General features: G+C 39.1%; 1 protein-coding gene and 1 long non-coding RNA gene across 7 annotated transcripts in view; one reads left to right on the top strand and one right to left on the bottom strand.

The window, feature by feature from the left end:
- Nucleotides 1-21,127, bottom strand: part of zranb3 (zinc finger, RAN-binding domain containing 3) — a 196,660-nt gene that overhangs the window by 34,194 nt on the left and 141,339 nt on the right. For all 6 annotated transcript variants that reach the window (XM_078932237.1, XM_020708646.3, XM_020708651.3 and 3 more), the window contains one exon: nucleotides 5,475-5,615. In XM_078932237.1, the coding sequence (XP_078788363.1) occupies nucleotides 5,475-5,615 (141 nt within the window). The remainder of the gene's footprint in view (nucleotides 1-5,474; nucleotides 5,616-21,127) is intronic.
- LOC144984368 (uncharacterized) lies at nucleotides 17,934-18,966 on the top strand. The gene is made up of 2 exons (XR_013647996.1): nucleotides 17,934-18,210; nucleotides 18,437-18,966. It is a non-coding gene; the product is annotated as an uncharacterized LOC144984368 (long non-coding RNA).

Below are 21,127 nucleotides of genomic sequence, written 5' to 3' on the forward strand. Positions count from 1 at the left end.
CCTAAAACAAGTAAAAAACACAATAAATAGATAAAAGGATAAAAAGCAAATAAGAACAATGACCTAAAATAAACTTTCTCAGAACATTTCAGTCTCAGATCCAATAAAAAAAATTAGTAAAAGCTCTCTGGTGCTAAGAGTGTGTTGTGCAGTCTGATGGCTTGTGGGACAAAAGACTTCTAAGTTTGTCTGTGGCGCAGCGTTGGGATGAAAGTCTGCTGCTGAAGCTGCTTTTCCTCGTACTGAAGGCCTCATGCAGAGGGGGTGTCACATTGTCCATGATTGCCCGACGTCTGGACATTGTCCGTCGTTTGGCCCCCCCCTCCACTGAGGCTAGCTTCAATCCCACAACATAGCTAGGCCTCCTGATGGCATATGTTTAAATCATCATTCATATCATCATTCCTTTTAAATAAAAACTTGTCACCAGTTAAACTATCATCCTTTGTGAAAACCTCTTCTTTTTGTTTTAAATCAACACAATTCTCTGGTCATTGGGTTAAATATTCATATTTATATCAACCTACAGGGTCCTTTTAAAGCAGCAGTTTGAACAAAAAATCATTCAAAAACATTCAATTTCTACAATTTAAAAAAACATTTCTTCTCCGATATTGGACACCACTTCCAATTCTTCTGTGTTACCATCAAATGATGTTAACGTTCATTGGCAAACGTTTTACACTTAAAACCCACTCCGATCATCTCTTAATTTTCATTGTAAAAGCGTGCCCAGTTGTCTTTTAAATATGATTATTTTTAACAAAAACAAAAAAAAACTTGGTTGTTTTCTAGGAGATAGTTTCTGCAGAGCGGCAGAGGTTCATTAGAAATTCGCCTCTGAGTTGTGGGTTGGAACGTTGAGGCAGAGCAACCCTACACCCATTCCCCCCACTGTTGCCGAGAGCTCTCTGTTTACACACTCTCCTGCTAGCCTACAGTCACTCACACCCCCAACCTAACCTAAGCAGTGCGACAAGAATGGCCAGCGATATCGGAGCTATCCAGCCGGCCAGTTTTGATCCATATAGCAGCTCAGAAGAGGAAAACAAAGACGTACATGGATCTAGTCGTCCATAAGTGGAAGCATCGCAATGGAGCAAATACAACCTTTTCCAAGATTATGTTTGTGTAAATAAATACCGGTACTCATTTTTTTCACCTGCTCCTGATTCACAAAAATTTAAATAAAGAAATACTCAGCAATCCAATTTCAAGCTTAATTTTTTTAATATGTGTGCCTCATTATTAGAAAAATGTTGTAGAAACTTTTAAAAAACACATTTTTCTTTGGGGAAAGTCTTTTAAAAAAACACTAACTTTAAAGCTACCTTCACACCACCCTCTGCAATGCACGTTAAGAAAATCTAACCAAAACTCTCACTTTCACGTGTAGCTATGCAAGTTTCTACGACTGTTTGGTAGTGGCGTATGGATGGCGTCCTTTTTAATTCACAGAAGTGCCTACTATTTTGAAATTGATCACGGAGGTAGAAATCAATAGTAGCAATTTGTGGCCGGACAGGCTTGCCGCTACATAACACCAAGTCTTTTTAAGTATCAGGATAGAGCTGTGAAAAAAAAAACATTTGTTGAGATTTGTACCACATTGACATTAGATTTGAGTCCAGCATGTACTTGCAGAAACATTTTCTGTTAAAACCTCGGTAAAATCCTGTTTTTACAACATAAGGAAAGCCACACATATCATTTGTGCCCTTTTTGATCCACAGATAATGCTTCAGACTGAATTTGAGTCCCAACAAAACCCTAAAACCCTGACCCATTTATAGGGCATCAGACTTTAAACTCCGTCCGCACAAAACCAAGTGAGTTTCTTCCTTTCTGCATCGGTGAGAATGCAAACAACACAATATAATTGCTGATCTAATAAAACGGAATCTGTGTGCCACTGCAGAAGCAGAGGCAGCAGACGCATTGTGCAGTTCAGAGCCTGAAATAACTTCCCATTCTGCTTCTTTTCCTGATATTGATTTATTTCCAGAATATTTGGGAGTGTGTGTTTGTGCATTCTCGTCCTTCTGGCAGAGGACGGCCGATCTGGGCATTCGCCACGTTATCCCAGCAGGGTGTGAGAGCCCCGTCGGAGGGGACAGATGGAGCAAATTCCTTTTTGCCTTGGTTTACAATTCAGACAGACAGGGAGAGGAACAAAGGGGCCGGTGACAGCACTACAGAGGGAAATGCAATCATTGAAATAGCAAAGAAAACGTCTAAAAAAAAAAGAAACGTTACTGCTTCAAAGTTGAGGAGATACCAAAAATTGGAAGTACCAAGGGACAAACCGTCCACCAGCACAGTCAGGAGGATGAAAAAGAGCAGAAAATAGAATATTTATTGGTGTGCCCAAAAATACATCTATTTGAATAAATTTATATTAGAAATAAACACTATTAAAGCAAAACTTTTCTTCAGGAGTGCAACTTTGTAGCTCTAATTTACATTTAGCTCAGTTTAACCGAGAGCGTGAAAAAGGAAAAACAAGCACGTCGTCATGTCTGCACCCCTCGAAAATACTCCATGCTGGAAACCCCAGAAATCCTGTGACTCGCCGTCTGCAAACAGCGCACAGCATGCTCGTGTTTACCACCCCGGCTCGTCTATGATGCTTCATACCAGCAGAAAGCAAAGACACGGCGCCGCGGAGGCCAGCTGTCGACCGCCAGAGTGCAGGTTTTGCCTCATCCAAACACCGGTTGTGTTTTATATAATGTTCTTTGCAGACAGAGAGTAAAATCATGCTAAAGCCTTAAACTTTTTTAATGCCTTTTTTTGGTTTTTAATAATCCTAAAATACATTAGCAAATCGTGAATTATTTTGATTATTTTTAACCAATTTTGTAATTCCTTGTATTTTTTGTTTTAAAAAAGGCTTTAATTTAGCGTTTTTACTACTATATTTTAACCACATTTTTAGGCGTAAATCATTACTAATGTGGAAACTATTTGTAGTAATAATGCTCTTTTTTCAAAGTATTCAACAAAATCCAAACTATGCATCTAACAATGTTTTTCATTAATGTGTTAAAGATTTACCCTATTTGAAATGGTATTTTTGGTGTTTTTCACATTTTTTGTAGCATTTTTCTGATGATGGGGGACACACAAAAAGTATTTATTTATTCAAAGGGTTTTGAATCAGGAGCAGATGAAAACATGGGGTTGGAAAAAGCTTGCAGTCGTTATGTAGAAACTACCATTGTCTGGGCTCAATCTCCCTGCTCCGCCCCTTTCTGATGCATCCACTTGTAGGCGACTAAATTCATGAACGTCTTTGTTTTCCTCGTCTGAGCTGTACGGCTGCATAGCTCCAATGTTGCTCCCTATTTTTGTTGCACTGGTAATGCTGGGTTGGGGGTGTAAGGTGAGCGTGTTGACAAAGGGATGATGGTCAATCAGAGCAGGCTTACTCCACACCAACAGTCCCACCCACAACTCAGGTGAATTTCTACTGCCTCTCTGCAGAAAAATGTCCTAGAAAATAACTTTTTTTAAATTTTTATTTTGGCTAAAAACAGCAAAATCATAATTAAAAGACCACAGGCAACACTTCTACAACAGATCAAAAGATGATCCAAGTGCAATTTAAGAAAAGCTTTCCATAAGCTTTACCTAATAATGACTGAATTCTGTTTCTCAGAAATGTTCCCCATTTAAAAAAAAGATGGGCCTCAGTTTTTTTGTGGTCTTCGTTTCTCCACTCTTTGTGTTCCTGCGCTTCCACTCTACAACACAGAGTAAAACGTTTCGAGTTACGTAAGCAGCCGTCCTAAAGGGAATTATCTCTATTTATGTCATCTGGTGTGTTTATGTTGCAGGGTTTTTAAAACATGACATTAAAAGGCTAAAATTCTGTGTTCGAAAATATTTCGTTAAAAGTTAGGCTTATTTTTATTAGTCAAATAATTTTCCTAATAAAAAAATGTGTTATAATCCCACTCTGACTATCTTTTTGAGGTATTTCAAAAGCGTTCCCAGAGGTCTTTTAATTACGACATTGGACAGTTTAGGACATAGTTTCCTCTTTCCTCAATGTTGCTGAGAACTTCCTGTTTACACTCTCTCCCGCTAGCTTACAACCACTCAAACCCCACGCCCAAGACTAATAGTGCACCAAAAATGGCAAACAATTTTGGAGCTTTCCAGTTTAGAGCCAGAATCCAGCTCAGACGAGGAAAACAAAGACGTGCATGGATCTATTTGTCTACAAGTGGATCTATTTGTCTGCAGGTGGATCTATTTGTCTACAAGTGATGCATCGGAAGGAGGCGGAGCTTATGACCCGCCCAGCATATTTTCTACGTCACAAGTGTAGTCTTTTTATAACAGTATTATCCTGATTTATAACAAGTTGAATAAAGACAGAAATGCAATTTTTAGATTAATTTTCTTTATACATGTCCTCTATCATAAGAAAAATTCCACAAGATGTTAAAAACCCGATTTTCATTAAGGTGGGACTTTAAACGGAAGAGGAGGTAAAGACTAAAGATCTAAAATGACCAAGTAACTAAAAAACTTAAAGGTAGGTTTGTTGTAACAACAAAATAATTGTTGTAAAGTTGACCGAAAAATGGATTTTCCTTTTTTGTTGTTGTTGCAGTCAACTGCAGGAAATGATACATTACTAGAGCAGCTTGATATTTCATCATATTTTCACAGGCATGTTAAATCTGCCAACCGGTACGGGTTGAGCAAAAGCACAAATCCCGAAAACTACCCTCCAGGCACTTTACACTCTCTTTGTGCTGCGTGTAACAGCGGTTGTTGAGTTTGTGTGTGTGTGTGTGTTTAGGTTTCCATGGCAATAAAGCCTCTCGGGGGTGAATTGGCTGTTGCATCTAAACGGGTAGATTGTATTATGGTCTATATTTACTGTACTAACACAGTCAGCGGGCCCTTTTGCCTCAGCCACCAGGCACACATACAGATCTCCATGGAGACAGCTGAGGGAGAGGAAGTAAAAATAGTCTGCAAACTGCCAACCATAGGATGAGTGAGGCGAACCACCATCAAGCACAGACCTTGAACGCCTCATCTCGAGCCACAAGCAAGACTGGATAGGAAAATTCGCTTGGATGGGCTTGAATTAAGAGACATTTCAGACTGTTGATTGTTTGGACTTGACAAATCTTGAAATGGATGAATGAAAATGAATTTGGATTAATTGGTAAAATAAAAATGAGTTTTTGTCGGTTTGATGATTCTTGCTCTTTAGTGTAGCGCCTCAGCCGTGATTTGGTGCTTTCATACCAAACTGAACAGAAGCGATCAGAAGTGTATGTTAGATAAGCAGACACCTTTCAGCAGCTGCTGGTTTTTTCTTTTTTTTGTGTGTGTGAGTTGTGGAGAGCTTTCACAACGAAGGATGCTATTTGAGGCTTTAAAAGCTTGCAGGCGGCATGACCTTTCCCGCCCTCAGCACCCACCCACGGTTCTCCCTTTTAACCAACCTCTCTGCAGCGGCTGCTGCTCGCCAACACGCAGACTTCCTCTTAGTGAAGAAGTTCTCCTTGGTGACCAGCCGGACGCTGCCTCCTTCCTGCTGGGCTTTGCTCAGGGAGGCCAGAGCAACCTCATCCCTGCTGAGGTACCTGAGAAGCAGGAGAAAGCATTTGTGAAGGAGGGGTAGATGGTGGAGTTATTTGCTGTTAAACCTTCTCTGGGGAGCAATGACACCAGGTACATATCATAGGCAATTTGTAGTCGTTGTAGCAAATCAGGAAAATGAGTCATTCTAGACCTCTTAATCCTGGGACACCCCAGCAGGAGGCCTTTTCTTCTTGGCACCAATCCCTCTTTTGATTCTTTATTTGAAGTTCTGTCACAATGCTTATTTTCTGTTTTCAGCTGTAGCCCATTTTTATTGCTGCTCCTGCAGTCTGATTCCTTCCCAGGGGTTGTCAATCATTTCATTTAATCCATCTGCTCCGCCGCTGCATTTTATGGCGATCGCGATACAGACACTAGCAGCGAGAGCCAGAAAATTGGGACGGTTTGCGCCAATCTGGCCAGGATTAAAACGACCCCAGGAATTCAGCGGCGACAGGGAAACAGCAGTAGAGATATTTGTTCTGGTGGGGAAAATTCAAGAGGTCTTGAGAGAGAAATGGCCAATCACCTGTTGTCCCCAGGAAACATGACGGGTTTCCACAGAGGGATGATGTAGCACTCCAACCGTCTCTACAGAGCAATTATCCTTCTCCTCCTCTCCACTGCAAAAGCAGGATTTGCCATTTGTACAGCTTCACTAAGAAAAACCCCAAGGACACAATCCTCTTGTTTTTTCCCTAGAATACTGTACCTGCTGTGTGTATTTACTGGAAGTCTACTAGAAAGCACTTTAAATCCCTTAAAAAATGGCTAAACTAACTAAACACAACAATTTTTCATTACTAGTTAACTACTGGAACCCACTTCTTTATTACTTAAAAGAACATTCATGTATGGCTTTTTCACATTGCAATTCTCTTCCACTTGTTAGGGGTCCAAGCCCAAGGAGGGCTGGGAACCGCAGATGCAAAGCAAAACGTTGTGTGCAAGGTAGCTGCATTTAAATTGGCCTATCATGTAATCAAGAGAAAAATGTTTGACATAATGCGAAAATACATCCAAAAAGTACAACGCAACCATGATGCAACACTACTTGTCCTAGGGTTTTCTCTCGATCAATGTCAAATTTGGTGTGTTAAAGGTATTAATGAAGCTCTATCCAAAATTTTTGCCAGAATGAATGCACCCTTGATTAAGCTTACAACCACTACCAATCAGTACTCAAACTACTAAGAGCAAGTACATCACTTGTTACGTTGCACACTAGATTTATTAGAAAGATTGTATTTAATGCAATCAAGTTGATGTTAACATGTGATGGTGTAACAGGTCTTACGAGGAGTGAAAAAATGGGTTTCCCTTATATATCTATTAGAAGGAGAAGTTGAAGAAGTTTTTATTGCTGGCGAAGCTGCAAAGCTCAAGAGGTCGGGGGCCGAAAGAGAAGTACTCTACCATGAGTTCATCGCTGAAAGAAAGTCGTTACACATAGAATAATAACGGCTGGATAACATTGCAGATCAAAGATACAGGAGGTTACTCAGACTTACGTTCGACTCAGATGAAAGTATCAGTATGCAATTTCACCATTTCCCGCAGATTCAACCAATTCTCCCATAGTTTACCTTAAACAGCAGATTTGACCTGCAACTTTGGCCAATTCCACTGGTTAAACTGTCCCCGCCAACAAGTTCAGAGGCTCAAACGTTTATATCAGTCATCATCATCTATCAAATACGGTTGTGCTCATAAGTTTACATACCCTGGAAAAAAATATAATTTCAGAGAATATATATGATGATACAATATCTGGTCTTACACTCATAGTTGGTGAATAGATGAAGCCATTTATTGTCCAAAAAAATCAGTTTACCCTTTTAAAATCATGACTACAGAAACTTCCCAAATGTCAGCTTCAACCAAACGTCATAAGTGCGTGTAACTTAAATTAGATTTTTGTATTCTTTCTAAGTTCCATTTTCAGGTATATACGAGTCACAAACTAACTACAGGGCACACCTGCCCCTGATACCCCCCAAGAAGTGGGAGGATCCTCACTACCACTGCCTCTCTTCCCTTTACGGGCCAGACAACCCAAAACCCCAGAGCATCCATATGGTTCAACTCTCTGTCTTGATGCCTGTGAATAATGCTACGTTCACACCGGGCTCTGAAAAGGGCGTTTGAGCAACCATTGAAAACCCCCTGCTTTCACGCTATGCTACGCAAGTCGCCATGCTACACAAGTCACCATGCTACACAAGTTCTTATGTCCATGTTCACACTCTGCAAAACCAGCATCAAAAACATGTAAAATAAATGTGTAAGAAATTGCTGGTGGTGTTTGGATAAAATGCTGACGCAGTTTGCTTGACACCTAAATAACTGACGGGTTTGAAAGATCCTTAAGCAAAATGTTGAGGATGTTTGCAAATAAAGTTGGCAAAAGCGTGAAAAGAACTAGAAAGGACCAATTAAGATGCTGAAACCTCCAAGATACTTGATAACTTTACCAAAAAGAAACTAAATGATGCTAAACTACAGGTAATTCTAAGCAATAAAACCAAAAAGTTTGAATAAGCGAAACGTTGTGTGCAAGATAGCTGCATTTAAATTGGCCCATCATGTAATCAAAATGTTTGATATAATGCAAAAATATATCCAAAAAGCTTGTGGTAGTTATAAATCTGTTATGATGAAGAAAGATGTATGTGTGCATAATACTGAAAGTTGAAGAATGAATGGGAAAGGTGACTCCAGTGCGTCTGTGAGGCAGAATCTGCAGCTGCTGCTCATTAATAAGACACTGAGACTGTGGACACAGATTCCCCCACTTTGCTTCAAACAACTGGACACTGTTTTTTAACCACAAGTCCAATCATAGTAACTCTTTTAACTTATAAAGCTCAGAGGTAAAAGAATCCAGCAATTAAAACCCTGTTTGTTCAAGTTTAAAGTCTTTATGTGAATTGATCAGAAGTGTAAAGACGAATCTCCTCCTCTGCTGAAATGAAAATCACGTACAAACCAATGGCTCAGTGGCAAGTTTTACTCCGTTAAAACATTATTTATATTTATTTTAACATTTTTATGTTAAAAACAATTTCACCCTTCAAAATCATTAAACCCTTTAAGAATCCCAACCCTTAGGGCTACAAGATGTGCTGGTTTTGTACATCTAGGTTCAAGTTTATTCTCTCTATTGCAAGTTAAAGACAGAAAAAGTTGTAAAAAAAAAGAAAAAAAAAGGAAATATAAAGCAAAGAATCAGGCCCCTACACCTCTGTTGCCAATTTAAACCTTAAAACGTTCAATATAGATGGCATCACATTCAATGACAAGCAATGATGTCATCGGATCAATGATGTCATCGATGACGTCATCGGATCAATGATGTCATCAGAGCTGTCATGATATAATTGCTCATCACTTTACATAACATTAGTGATGTCATAACACATAACTATGACATTAGTGATGTCATAACGCATAATTATGAGATCAGTGATGTCATAACGCATAATTATGAGATCAGTGATGTCATAACGCACAATGCAGAAAAGACATATATATACCAGATGTCTCCAGGAAAGAGACTAATCTTGGATCGAAACTCCCTTTCAGCTGAGAAGACTTTCTAAAGATTAAGCAGCGAGAATGAGTTGCCAAGGATTTTTCAATCTTTTCAGCTGTGTTAAGACCAAGAAAAGGAAAAAAAATGGTCCTGAACAGACAGCCTCAACTGTGGTGCCCACTGCAACAACAGACGACAGTCCGGCCCATAGCAAGAAAAATCTAAAAACTAGGCTCTTCCAACTGTTTAAGATCAAGTCTAAAAACAACAAGTCCAAGGTAACCACAGATCACAGTCCGTCCATGACCACTCTGGCAGAAGCGATTACAGTCACTGCAGATTGTAATCCAGAAGAAAAGAAAGAAACCAAATCTGCCAATAAAAGAAGGCTTGAAAAGAGAAGGAACATTAGACCTGTAAAGGAGGTTTGGGCGGAATCTAAAACCCCAGAAACGGACGTGACAACTTTAACATCAAACTTGGAAGAGTCTGTTACCCCAGAGATGTACATGACAACTTTCACATTGATTTTGGAAGAGTCTGTTACCCCAAACACAAACGTGACATCTGAGGTGACTGGGATGGTTCAGACAGAATCTAAAGTGGAAGACACCAAACCTGCCAGAAAAAGAAAGCGTGCAAAGAGAAGAAAAATTAGATCTATAAAGGAGGTTTGTGTGGACTCTGAAACCCCCGAAAGGGACGTGACAACTTTAGCATCAAATTTGGAAGAGTCTGGGGTAACTTTGGGGGTAACTTCAGAATCTGAAGTGGAAGACACCAAACCCGCCAGAAAAAGAAGGCGTGCAAGGAGGAAGAGGAACACCAGACCTGTCCAACAGCTCAGGGAGGAGTCTGAACCCCCAAACATTAATGATACATCTGAGGAAACTGCAGTTTGTAATTTAACTATCACGGAAGACCCAACACCTGATAGAAATATTACTAATGACCCGGATGTTCTTGAGGACAATGAGATGGAGTCTAATATCATCGAGACAAGAGAGACACCTGAAGAAATTTTGGATTCCAACTTGCCTAATGACGAAGAAGAACTCAACCCTCCAGAAACGTTAACAGAATCAGGAACTGTAGTTTCAGATAATGTTATGGAGCCAGAAATTGAAATGATAAACATGACAACCAATGTAACTACAGATTCTAATTTGTTAAATAACACGGAAGACGCTCAGGCAGCTTGCAATAGTCCACAGCTTTTGACAAGTACACCAAGGCCAGATTTCAATTCATTGAATCACATGGAAAATGATCAGGCAGTTTGGACTATTCCACAGTCCTGGACAAGTACAGAAAGTTCAGATTGTAGTTCATTGAATTACATGGACGAGGATCAGGCAGCTTGGAATACTACACAGTCCTGGACAAGTACAGAAAGTTCAGATTGTAGTTCATTGAATTACATGGAAGATGAGTTTTGGACAAGGACACGAACTAATGCTGGAGAAGGACCAGAAAAGAAGTTTCAAGTGGTAAAAAGCGCGACAGCTGACCTACCCAGGAAACATCGTTCCCATGCATTTAAGAGACATACAAGAACCAAAGGCTTCTGCAAATTTTCCAACTGCTTTAACAACTGTTGGTTTAACTCCTCCCTCCAAGCGGTCTCAAAAATAAAAACTGTGACAAAGAAAATTAAACCGTTGGACAGAGAAGCTTTGGTAGCCATATCACAGATACCAGCTAGCGCAGACGTTTTTTTGACTGCTGTCCACCACCCAGGAGCACATTTTGCTCCATCTCAATTGAAAGCAGTTTTAAAACGGATTGGTAAAGAAATCCCATCGTTAAAAATTGAAGCTCAAAATGACATTGTTGATTTCATGAATCCTTTTCTGCTCTGGCTGGATGACTGTGGAGTACAATCAAATATTCAAATAAGATCCAACTACAAGTGTCCTTCCTGCACATACACTTCAGTTGACAATAACAACGTGGGTCACATGTTTTACCTTCCACAAGCTCCTGGTCAAAGCAGTTGCCTTGTCTCCCTTCTTAACAGCTACATCAATGAAATCTGTCTCAACCAAAAGTGTTACGTTTGCTTCAAAGATATGGAACGTGACATAAGTTTTGATGATGCTGACATACTTACCTTGTATGTGCCAAGGCATGAAACAAATGAAACAAGAAGCCCTTTGAGACCAAATAGACAGATCTATGTTCCTGTCAAAGACAGAGAAGAAAAATATAGTCTTGCTTCTGTCATTTGCCACGAAGTAGTTTCCTCCTTCACTGATCATTTTTACACCTATGTTTTCAAAGATGGTCTAGCCATTAAAGCCAATGACGAGAATATAAGGGTCAGCAAGAACAGCTATGAATACGACATTAATTTTAACGGCATCCTTTTCTTTTATGAAAAATCCAAAAAACAATGAGTGATTAGGAAGCCACATTTGTAGGACTTTTTTTTTGTTAGCTTAACTAGTTTATTTTAGAATTTTGTTTTTTAAAGGGATATAGATTACATTAGGGATTGTAATTGGAATTATTTTGGGGCTTAAAAATAGGATTTGGGGTAGGGGTTTGTTTGGGGCTTAATAGTAGCATTTGGGGTGGAGTTTATATTAGAAGTAGGACTTGGGGTATGGGTTATATTTGGGGTTTAGAAGTAGGATTTGGGTTAGGGTTACAGTAAGGCCCACCTTACTTTAGTTTTAGCTCTGGTTTTCCACTCCATGAAGTACATAAAAGCGTCAATGTAGAAAAAATAACACTGACCCAATAGATTTAAAAAATGTACACAGCGTTCTCGAACCCCCCTTTGATTTGGGTTTTCTCCAGGAGCTCTGGTTATCCCCTTCATTAGACGCATAAGATGCTTTGATGGAGAAAAAAACTTTTAACCCTCATATTGTGTTTGAGGGTTAAACACAGACATTTTAACCAGTAACCATTAACATATAGGAACACACCACCCTGCCCCAAAACTTTAGATTACTTGCACAATCTACAGTTCTCTGAGTTGCATGAGTGTGATGTCTCACTATGGATACGCCCCTTGCGTATTTCAATTCAATTCAATTTCTATTCAATTCAAACACAAACGAAAATAAACACAAGTTTAAAATAGACGGATAAAGGAAAATATAAAAAAAGAAGAAAAATAAATAAAAAATAATATAGATAAAACCAGACCGTGTGCTTGAAAAGGAGCGGGTTGAAGAGAAATCTTTTTTGATCCCACCCCTTTTTTAACAACACATGATGATCTGCGTATTTCTATTTATAGTTTTGTACTTGTTTTACATTCACATTACATTCTGTGTAGCCCCTATGCAGAAGTGACGTTTTTGTATTTATTGATCATTTCTTTCCTTGAACAGTTCCATCAGTGACATATTGAAGGTTTTTTTGAATGCATGTAAACTTTTGGTTTGCTTTAAACCTTCATCCAGTCTGTTAATAAATCCACACCACAGCTTGATAAGCATATTTTCTTTTCTGTAGTGGTTTTGAAAATCACACAACCAAACTTAAAACATCCCCACCAAATCCAGAATTAAAAATAAAAAGATTAATGTAACAGCTATAACAGAGGAACAAAATGAGTTACTTACTCCTGAAATAACCAAAGGAGAACCATTTCAGATCTAAAGGCAAACAAAGGCCAGACGGTTTTCCTTAAGAATGGTACAAAGATTCAAAATGGAATTATGACCTTTTCTAACACAAATTTTAGAGAAAGCATTAAGAGGACAAAATACCACCTCGTGGAAAAGAGTCGATATATCAGTGATTACAAAAGAAGGAAAAGACCCATTTAACTGTAGTTCATTTAGATCCATCTCTGTCCTCAATGTGGATCATAAACTGTTTACTATGGTGGCCTAGAAGGGTCACAACACAACACTTCAGATTTCACAACACAACACTTTAACTCACAAAACAACACAATAACTCACAAAACAACACAATGACTCACAACACAACACTTTAACTCACAAGACAACATAATAACTCACAACACAACACTAACTCACAACACAACACTAACTCACACCACAACACTAACTCACACCACAGCATAATAACTTACAACACAAAACGGTAACGCACAACAACACTTTAACTCACAACACAATAGTTCACAACACAATAACTTACAACACAACACAATAACTCAAAACAAAACAATAACTCACAACAACACTTTAACTCACAACACAACACAATAGTTCAAAACACAATAACTTACAACACAACACAATAACTGACAACACAACACTTTAATTCAAAACACAACACAAGAGTAGCACCATGGTTTAATGCTGAAACACGTTCTCTTAAATAAGCAACTTGGAAAGAGAATGGCGCCGCTCCGGTTCAGAGCAGTCTCTGAATATCTGGAAACATAGCCTCTTAAATGATAAAAAAAAAGCTCTGCGTAGAGCTAGAACCCAGTACTATTCAACCTTAATATTAGAAAATGGAAATAATCCAAAATATCTTTTTAGTACAATTGCTAGATTAACTCGCAGTCAGAGCTCAGTAGAACCACGTGTTCCTGTTTCTCTCAGCTCTGATGATTTTCTTACATTTTCCGATAGTAAAATCTCAAATATTAGACACAAGTTGAATCAAGTTATTCCTACTATCAGCTCAGAGCAGGCTGAAGTGGTAGAAGTGGAGGCATCCATAGAAAAACCTCTGTAACATTAGACTGCTTCACTGCTGTGGATCAAGCGGAAATAACATCAGTTATTACAAACTCCAAATCCTCAACTTGTCTCTTAGACCCAATTCCCACTAGGCCTTTTAAAGAAACATTCCCCATAATTAATGAATCCATACTAACGATAATAAATACCTCTCTGGAAACAGGTTATGTGCCACAGTCTTTTAAATATGCAGTTGTTAAACCTCTTCTGAAAAAGCCCAGTTTATTTCCTAGAAACTTGATCAACTATAGACCAATATCAAACCTCCCCTTTATTTAAAAAAATCCTAGAAAGAGTTGTAGTTAAGCAGCTTTACCGCCACCTACAGGACAATAGCCACTTAGAAGATTCTCAGTCGGGGTTTAGACCTCACCACAGTACGGAAACTGCAGTAGTTAGTCTCTAATGACTTATTACTGGCCTCACAAAAGGGACTACTTTCTATCCTGCTCCTATTAAACCTCAGTGCAGCCTTTGACACCATCGACCACAGTATTTTACTCCAAAGGTTAGAGCATGACATCGGGACCAGAGGATCTAGCGGGACCAGAGTGGTTTAAATCCTATTTATCCGATAGGTACCAGTTTGTTGATGTAAATCAGGGGTCGGGAAACTTTTTGGCCGAGAGAGCCATAATGTTATGTTTATTCTTTCTGTGCATCCCGGTACCAAATGACCCACGGACTGGTACCGGTCTGCGGCCCGGGGGTTGGGGTAAGCTGCGCTACAATATGCTTAAAACTAAAAATTAAAGTGAATGTGTGCATTTTATGCAATTTCAACACTTTTAAAGTACAATAAATATGTGGATTCTTTTTAACAACATTTTTATGGTGTTGCTAATAAATTAAGATTATTTCTTAGCATTAAAGTGACTTCTGGTGCTGCGTGGTTTTGCTGAGGGTCTTGCCGGGTAGGTTTTCCAGAAAGGAGGTTATGCTAGCTTCCATGGTCAGTTTGAAACTAAAGAAGTGTACAACCACCGCTTTCGGTTCCAAAAACAGAGGTATGTTTCAGGGTATGCTTAGTTCCCCTGGCAACTCATGCTCTGAACATAACCTGGTCTGGAGCAGGTTTAGTTGAAGCAGCATGACGTGTCCATTTGAAGATGATTTAGTGTCAATATAAGTCAATATATCAGTGATTCCAAAAGAAGGAAAAGACCCATTTAACTGTAGTTCATTTAGACCCATCTCTGTCCTCAATGTGGATTATAAACTGTTTACTACGGTGGCCTAGAAGGGTCACAACACAACACTTCTGATTTCGCAACATAACACAAACTCACAAAACAACACAATGACTCACATCACTTTAACTAACAACACTTTAACTCACAACACAACAGTTTAATTTAAAACACAACACAATAACTTAAAATACAACACAACAACTCACAACAGAACACCTTAATCCAAAACACAACACAATAACTCACAACAGAACACTTGATTTCAAAACAAAACACAATAACTTTCAACACAACACAATAACTCACAACACAACACTTTAATTAAAAACACAACACTAACTCACAACACATCTCACAAAACAACACCATGACTAACAACATAAAATAATAACGCACAGCACAACACAACACAATAACTCACGACACAACACTTTAATTCAAAACACAACACAATAACTTACAACACAAGACAATAACTCACAACATAACACAATAACTCACAACGAAATACAATAACTCACAACACAACACTTCAGATTTCGCAACACAACACTAATTCACAACACAACACTTTAACCCACAACACAACACAAAAACTCAAACACAACACGCTCCTGTTCGAGTTGTACTGGAACCTTATTTTGCCTTGGGATTAATAAAGTGTCTGTCTGTCTGTCTGTGTCTGTGTCGGTCTGTGTCTGTCTGTCTATCTATCTTAACTCACAAAACAATAACTCAAAACTCAAGTGTATCTGCAACAGAAGTGCTTTTATTTTGAAATTTCCACTGGGCTAAAACATCGGTAATCACGTCTATATTCAGGGTTCATAAGATCGTTCAAAGATTCTCCCGGTAACGGCAGCTTCTCGCCTGCTCTGTCTGAGATTATGCTGAGGGACAGCCACTTCCGCGTGTTTTTGTCTCTATGTGACCCACTTTGAAGGCTAACTGTCGCACATTAGCCCGAGAGGGGAAAATAAAAAATTAGGGGACCTTTTTTATTAACATTGTCGCTATGAAAATAAGAAAAATATCAGTTCGGTAAAGTTTGAAAGATATTCACAGATTCGGACTTCCGGGCTCAACAACTCTTTTGATAAAACATTCAAATGTGACAGCTGAATAAGTTTAGGCCAGCAGTGAAGACCTTACAGTTTCCATCAGCCCACTACTGCTACTGCTGTCACACAACGTGAGATAATGAAACATAAAGGAATGTGAGAGGTTAGGAGCAAAAAGAAATGGACTGTGAGATAGGGAGCTGCGTTTGGGTCCTGTGATTAAGCTGTTTGCTAATTGCCGTGCAGATCAATTATTAATGTATTTTCTAGCCGTTTGCTCTGACACTTTTGTCGATTGTTGAACTGACTTTGCTGAAACTTTACAGCCAGCAGACTAACAGAGGACCAGCCACCTTTCAAACAGAAATCAATGAATGAAGAAAGTGCAGATGGGTTTTAGCACTACTTCATTCAGGGCATCTCAGTCAACAGGAAAGATGATCTGTAGTTCATTTTTACTGTTCTAATAAGACAGAAACACCCTGCGATGTAAAGTAGAGTAGAGTAAAGCTCCTGCAGGCTTAGCAGCTACATTCGCTCCCTCCATCTGGCCAGAAGGAAAAATAGAGGAAAGATGGACGGAAGGAAGCAGAAGGTGAAGGAGAGCAACATCAAAGATGCTCTTCTGGAATTAGTGGGGAGATGAGGAAGAAGGTAAGTCTTCATCAAACACAAGAGCTTCCTCTGCTTCAAACAGTCTCGCCACAGAGAACGGATGAAAAGAGATACCTTCCACTATTCTGGTGTCCAACTGTGCCTCTGGGAGTGTGCATATGAAGGCTATTTGCACTTTTTAAGCAGCCAGGACGGTAATAAGGAAAGGACATCTGTAGACTAACATGTCTGCTGTTTGATCCAGTTTCAGCATAAGCAGGACAAGGGGGAAGGCAACTGAAAGAAAAATGATATATATATATAACCAAAAATATTTAGTGTCCGTTCTGTGTAGGCAAATGCAAACGAAAAGAGACTTTGTTTTTAACCTCTGTTTACGTCAAATTCTGTGACAGAATGCATTTGAAAAAAAAGAGGTCTGACGATGTTTTCCCTGTAAAGCTACATTTGAACTTCAGCAGGTCTGAAAAGAAGCAGCAGTTGGAGCCGTATCATTTAGAGCATCTGCTGGGTAGCTGACGTAGTAACTGGGCTCCACCTGTTCGAAACTGAAGCTAATCCGTGTTCAGCTGAGTGAAATCAATCCAACGAGTCGCTGTTCTGAAATGAAGCTGATTTGATTGCTGCTCTTCTGCAGTCGCCGTGTTAGTGCAGCAAGAGCCCTTTTTTTCTGCAGCATATGTGGCAAATGTACTGGAGGAAACTTTGAAATTCATGACCACCAACCAGAGAGCATCAGATAGGCAGCCAAAAGGCCGACAGCTCAACAGATGAACGTGTTTCCCAGATTAAAGCAAGCTATTTTTATCCGGAAAAGATATTTTGCAACATGCATCTACCGCTTTTTTGATTTACTTCTAAATTTTACATCTGTGCACGCATGAAGAAAAAAAAAACACCCACAAAGGGTCACATAACTCAGACCAAAAGCCAGTGTCACACAGCCATTACATACATTTTGTGCATTTCCCACGTATAACATTTCGGTCTTTAGTGATAAATGCGTGACATACATAATTCATACAGCGGGGCAAAAAAGTATTTGGTCAGCCACCAATTGTGCAAGTTCCCACTTAAATCAGTTTTAAAGATAAGAGGACTGTAATCTTCATCATAGGTATACCTCAACTACGAGAGACAAAATGAGAACAAAATTCAGAAAATAACTGTCTGATTTTAAAATAATTTTTCGGTAAATCATGGTGGAAAATAAGTATTTAGTCGATAACAATAGTTCAATTCAATAGTTTGTTATATACCCTTTCTTGGCAATGACACCAGTCAAACATTTTCTGGAGGTCTTCATAAGGTTTTCACAAACTATTCCTGGTATTTTGGTCCATTCCTCCATGCAGATCTCCTCTAGAGCAGCAACGGTTTTGGGCTGTCGCTGGGCAACATAGACTTTCAACTCCCTCCAAAGATTTCCTGTGGGATTTAGATCGGGAGACTGGCCAGACCCCGCCAGGACCTTGAAATGATTTTTACAAAGCAACTCCTTCGTTACCCGGGTAGTGTATTTGAGAATTACACAGTTCATGCATATTAAATGTGTTTATACACATATATTGTCTTGTTGATGGACAGACAAAAATAAAATTTTGCCAACTGTGAATGTTTGGATGGCTGCATCATAGAGATGACCTGAATTTTTTCCACATTTTTATCTTACTTTTTAAAAATGCATTGGACAGCCATTGAGTCATACGCCCCTTTTTGTGTTTCTGCTTCCAACAGGTGGCATATTTGCAGACATTTTTTTCCCTTATGCTACTCTTGCAAAACCAAAGGACAATCAAGACCTGATTTTTGGGCCAGCAAAGTCATCCAGCATGTGCTGGCAGGAAGTTACAGAGTGTAATACTCAGATGATGAAGTCATTTGCTCCTCATTTTTGCTGGATCTCTCCCTGCTGAAGCAGACATCAGAGGCGTGCAGCACTCACTGATGTCTTGGTTTAGCGTCGACTTTGAGAACAGGTCAGTCTTTGTTCGTCTCAGCTGTGTAAATTGTTTTACCTCAACAGCATACAAAATCACATTATTCATAACTCTCTGAAAACACCTCTTCTGTTTGATGTTCATGATGTCTCTGTTTTTTAGACTTCATTTAAATGCATTCCGCATTTTTATACGCTTTTTGCTCAGTAATTGCCAGTAGGAGACACATCGGTCTGAGCTGAGGTGCAATGTTTGTAGGAAAGGTATACAGGTATGAGGAAATGCACCGTCATGCATGATTATATTTTTGCATACCTTTGCTTTTTTAAGGTTAGTAGAGAAAGTTACAAAAAGATCAAGTAAACTTCCTTACTTTCCCAGAAAACATAAGTTTGGGAGTCTTCTGTTTGGGTTTTTTTACTCAGCTTGCAGCTTTAAATTAAAAGCTGTATCTTCTCAAGTTTACAGTCACAAAATTTATTTTTTTTATGTTCAACTTATGATTGTTTTAAACAACTTTCGTCCTTAAGATGCTCAAGCTCAGCCTAAGATTGATTTTGTCTGAATAAATCCATTTTTTGGGGAACATCTCCATCTAAAACCCCAGGAGATGGCTCAACCTTTAGTATCTCATTTTAGATTACGTCTCTTTTATTATCCATTTAGACCCAAGAGATCATTCTGGCGACTGCAATAAAGATGTAATGCTCCAGGTTCTGGTAAGCTAGGATATTAGGCAGTGATAGTGCCCTGTGTAAAAAACATGTGTTTAAGGAGGCTAAACAGTTGTCACCAAAAGAAGCCAGATGACTTCAGGACTTGCAAACCTGTTGAGCTATTTTCTGTTCTTATGTCTTTAGTAAAAATCTATTTATTGCTGTTTATCTCCTAAGGAAAAATATAAAGAAAAAGGAATTTTAAGATCAACAAAGAGTCATGTAAAGGTTTGGGAGACTTGTCTTATTTGCAAAGAAACCTTTCAAAATTAAAATCTTAATTTGATAAGTGTAGAAAACACACATTTTTACACTATCAAACAGTATTAAATTACTGTAGCGCGCTCTTTTATGTCATAACTGTCAATACATCTGTAGGGGGGGGGGGGGGTCAACCCATTTGGGTGCTGTTGGGTTTTTGGATTGTCCGAGAACGTGGTGGGTCAAATAGGGGGAGCGACCGGTTCACACAACACTCCTTCCTCTCACTCTTACTTTACCCTAACATGTTGTGAAAGTGTTTGGTACAGCCCGTCACAAAAAAGCTGTGCATAAATATTTACACTCTACGGGCTCACCAAACGGTTTACGTCCTTGCTTTGTCGTGTGGGGTACCTGCACGCCCCGTACAGGTTTACGCAATTGTAAAAAAGACATTAAATGTTAATGTTAACTTGTATTTCCTTTATTATTGTCATGACTAGTACCATAAAGGTAGTTCACGCTATATGTTCTTGTTAGTGTCACGATTCCGATACTTCTGATTGAAGGTTCGAACTGTTGAAATGATGGTTGGATTTTATCCAAGGAAGCACTGGAGAGTTTTGACCTGGTTAAAGCTCCAACACTTGTTTGAGTTTTCTCCTAAATTAATCCAACGATTTATAGATCCAATTCCCACAATCCCTTTCAAAATTATTTTTTTAGATCCTTCGAGAGTGAAAATCTAAATATCATGAGCTATTCTCTTCAGATAGATTTTTCCCTGCTGCCTTTGAAACAACTGTGGTAAAACCAGTATCAAAGAAAAAAAAACACAAGACCCTATGGTTTATAATCACTATAGACCAGTGTCTAACTTGCAATTTTAAAGGAAGTCACCATCAGTGTATGTATGTCTCAGGGCACCACTGTCACCTTCACCTTCCAAGCTTTCTCCAGTTCTTCTCTGACTCCCTGTTATTTCTCCAGTTTCTTGTGTTCCTTCTTCCTGTTGCAGCCATTTCTTGGTACTGGCACATCCATCACTATGGCCTCCCTCTATTCTTTATCCACCACTACAATGTCTGGTTGGTTCTACGTTACCATCCTGTCCCAATGGATCTTTGTTCTCTCTTTTTCTACCACTTCTGGAGGCGTTTTCCATTTTGACTTTGGGGTTTCCTGTGCATTTGCTTTCCTGGCTAGCATCTTAAACCTTCTAGTTATGTGCTGGTCGGTCTTTGCACCGCCTACCCCTGGGATGTCCAAAGCTGGTTTTCCAGAAATCTTGCCTTATCTGCTGTTGAGTACCTGAATCAGGTATGTTTAGCCAATAAGGAGCTTCAATTACAGGTTGGTTGGAAAACATGTAGGACACTGGCCCTCGTGGCCTGGAATTGGACACTCCTGGCCTGAACCTTGAGTTTTGTATGGGTTGGTAGACATACAGTGTATATAATATTAAATATTGGTTATTTTCTCAGATGGGATAAAAGTTTTTTAATATAAAAGGTTCCTTGTGCCTTTAGTGGTTAACTAGTGGTTAAATAACCCCATAAACATGTAAACAA

This window comes from Oryzias latipes, chromosome 2 (assembly GCF_053564925.1).
Source record: "Oryzias latipes strain Hd-rR chromosome 2, Olatipes_Hd-rR_3.1".
Taxonomy (NCBI): Eukaryota; Metazoa; Chordata; class Actinopteri; order Beloniformes; family Adrianichthyidae; genus Oryzias; species Oryzias latipes.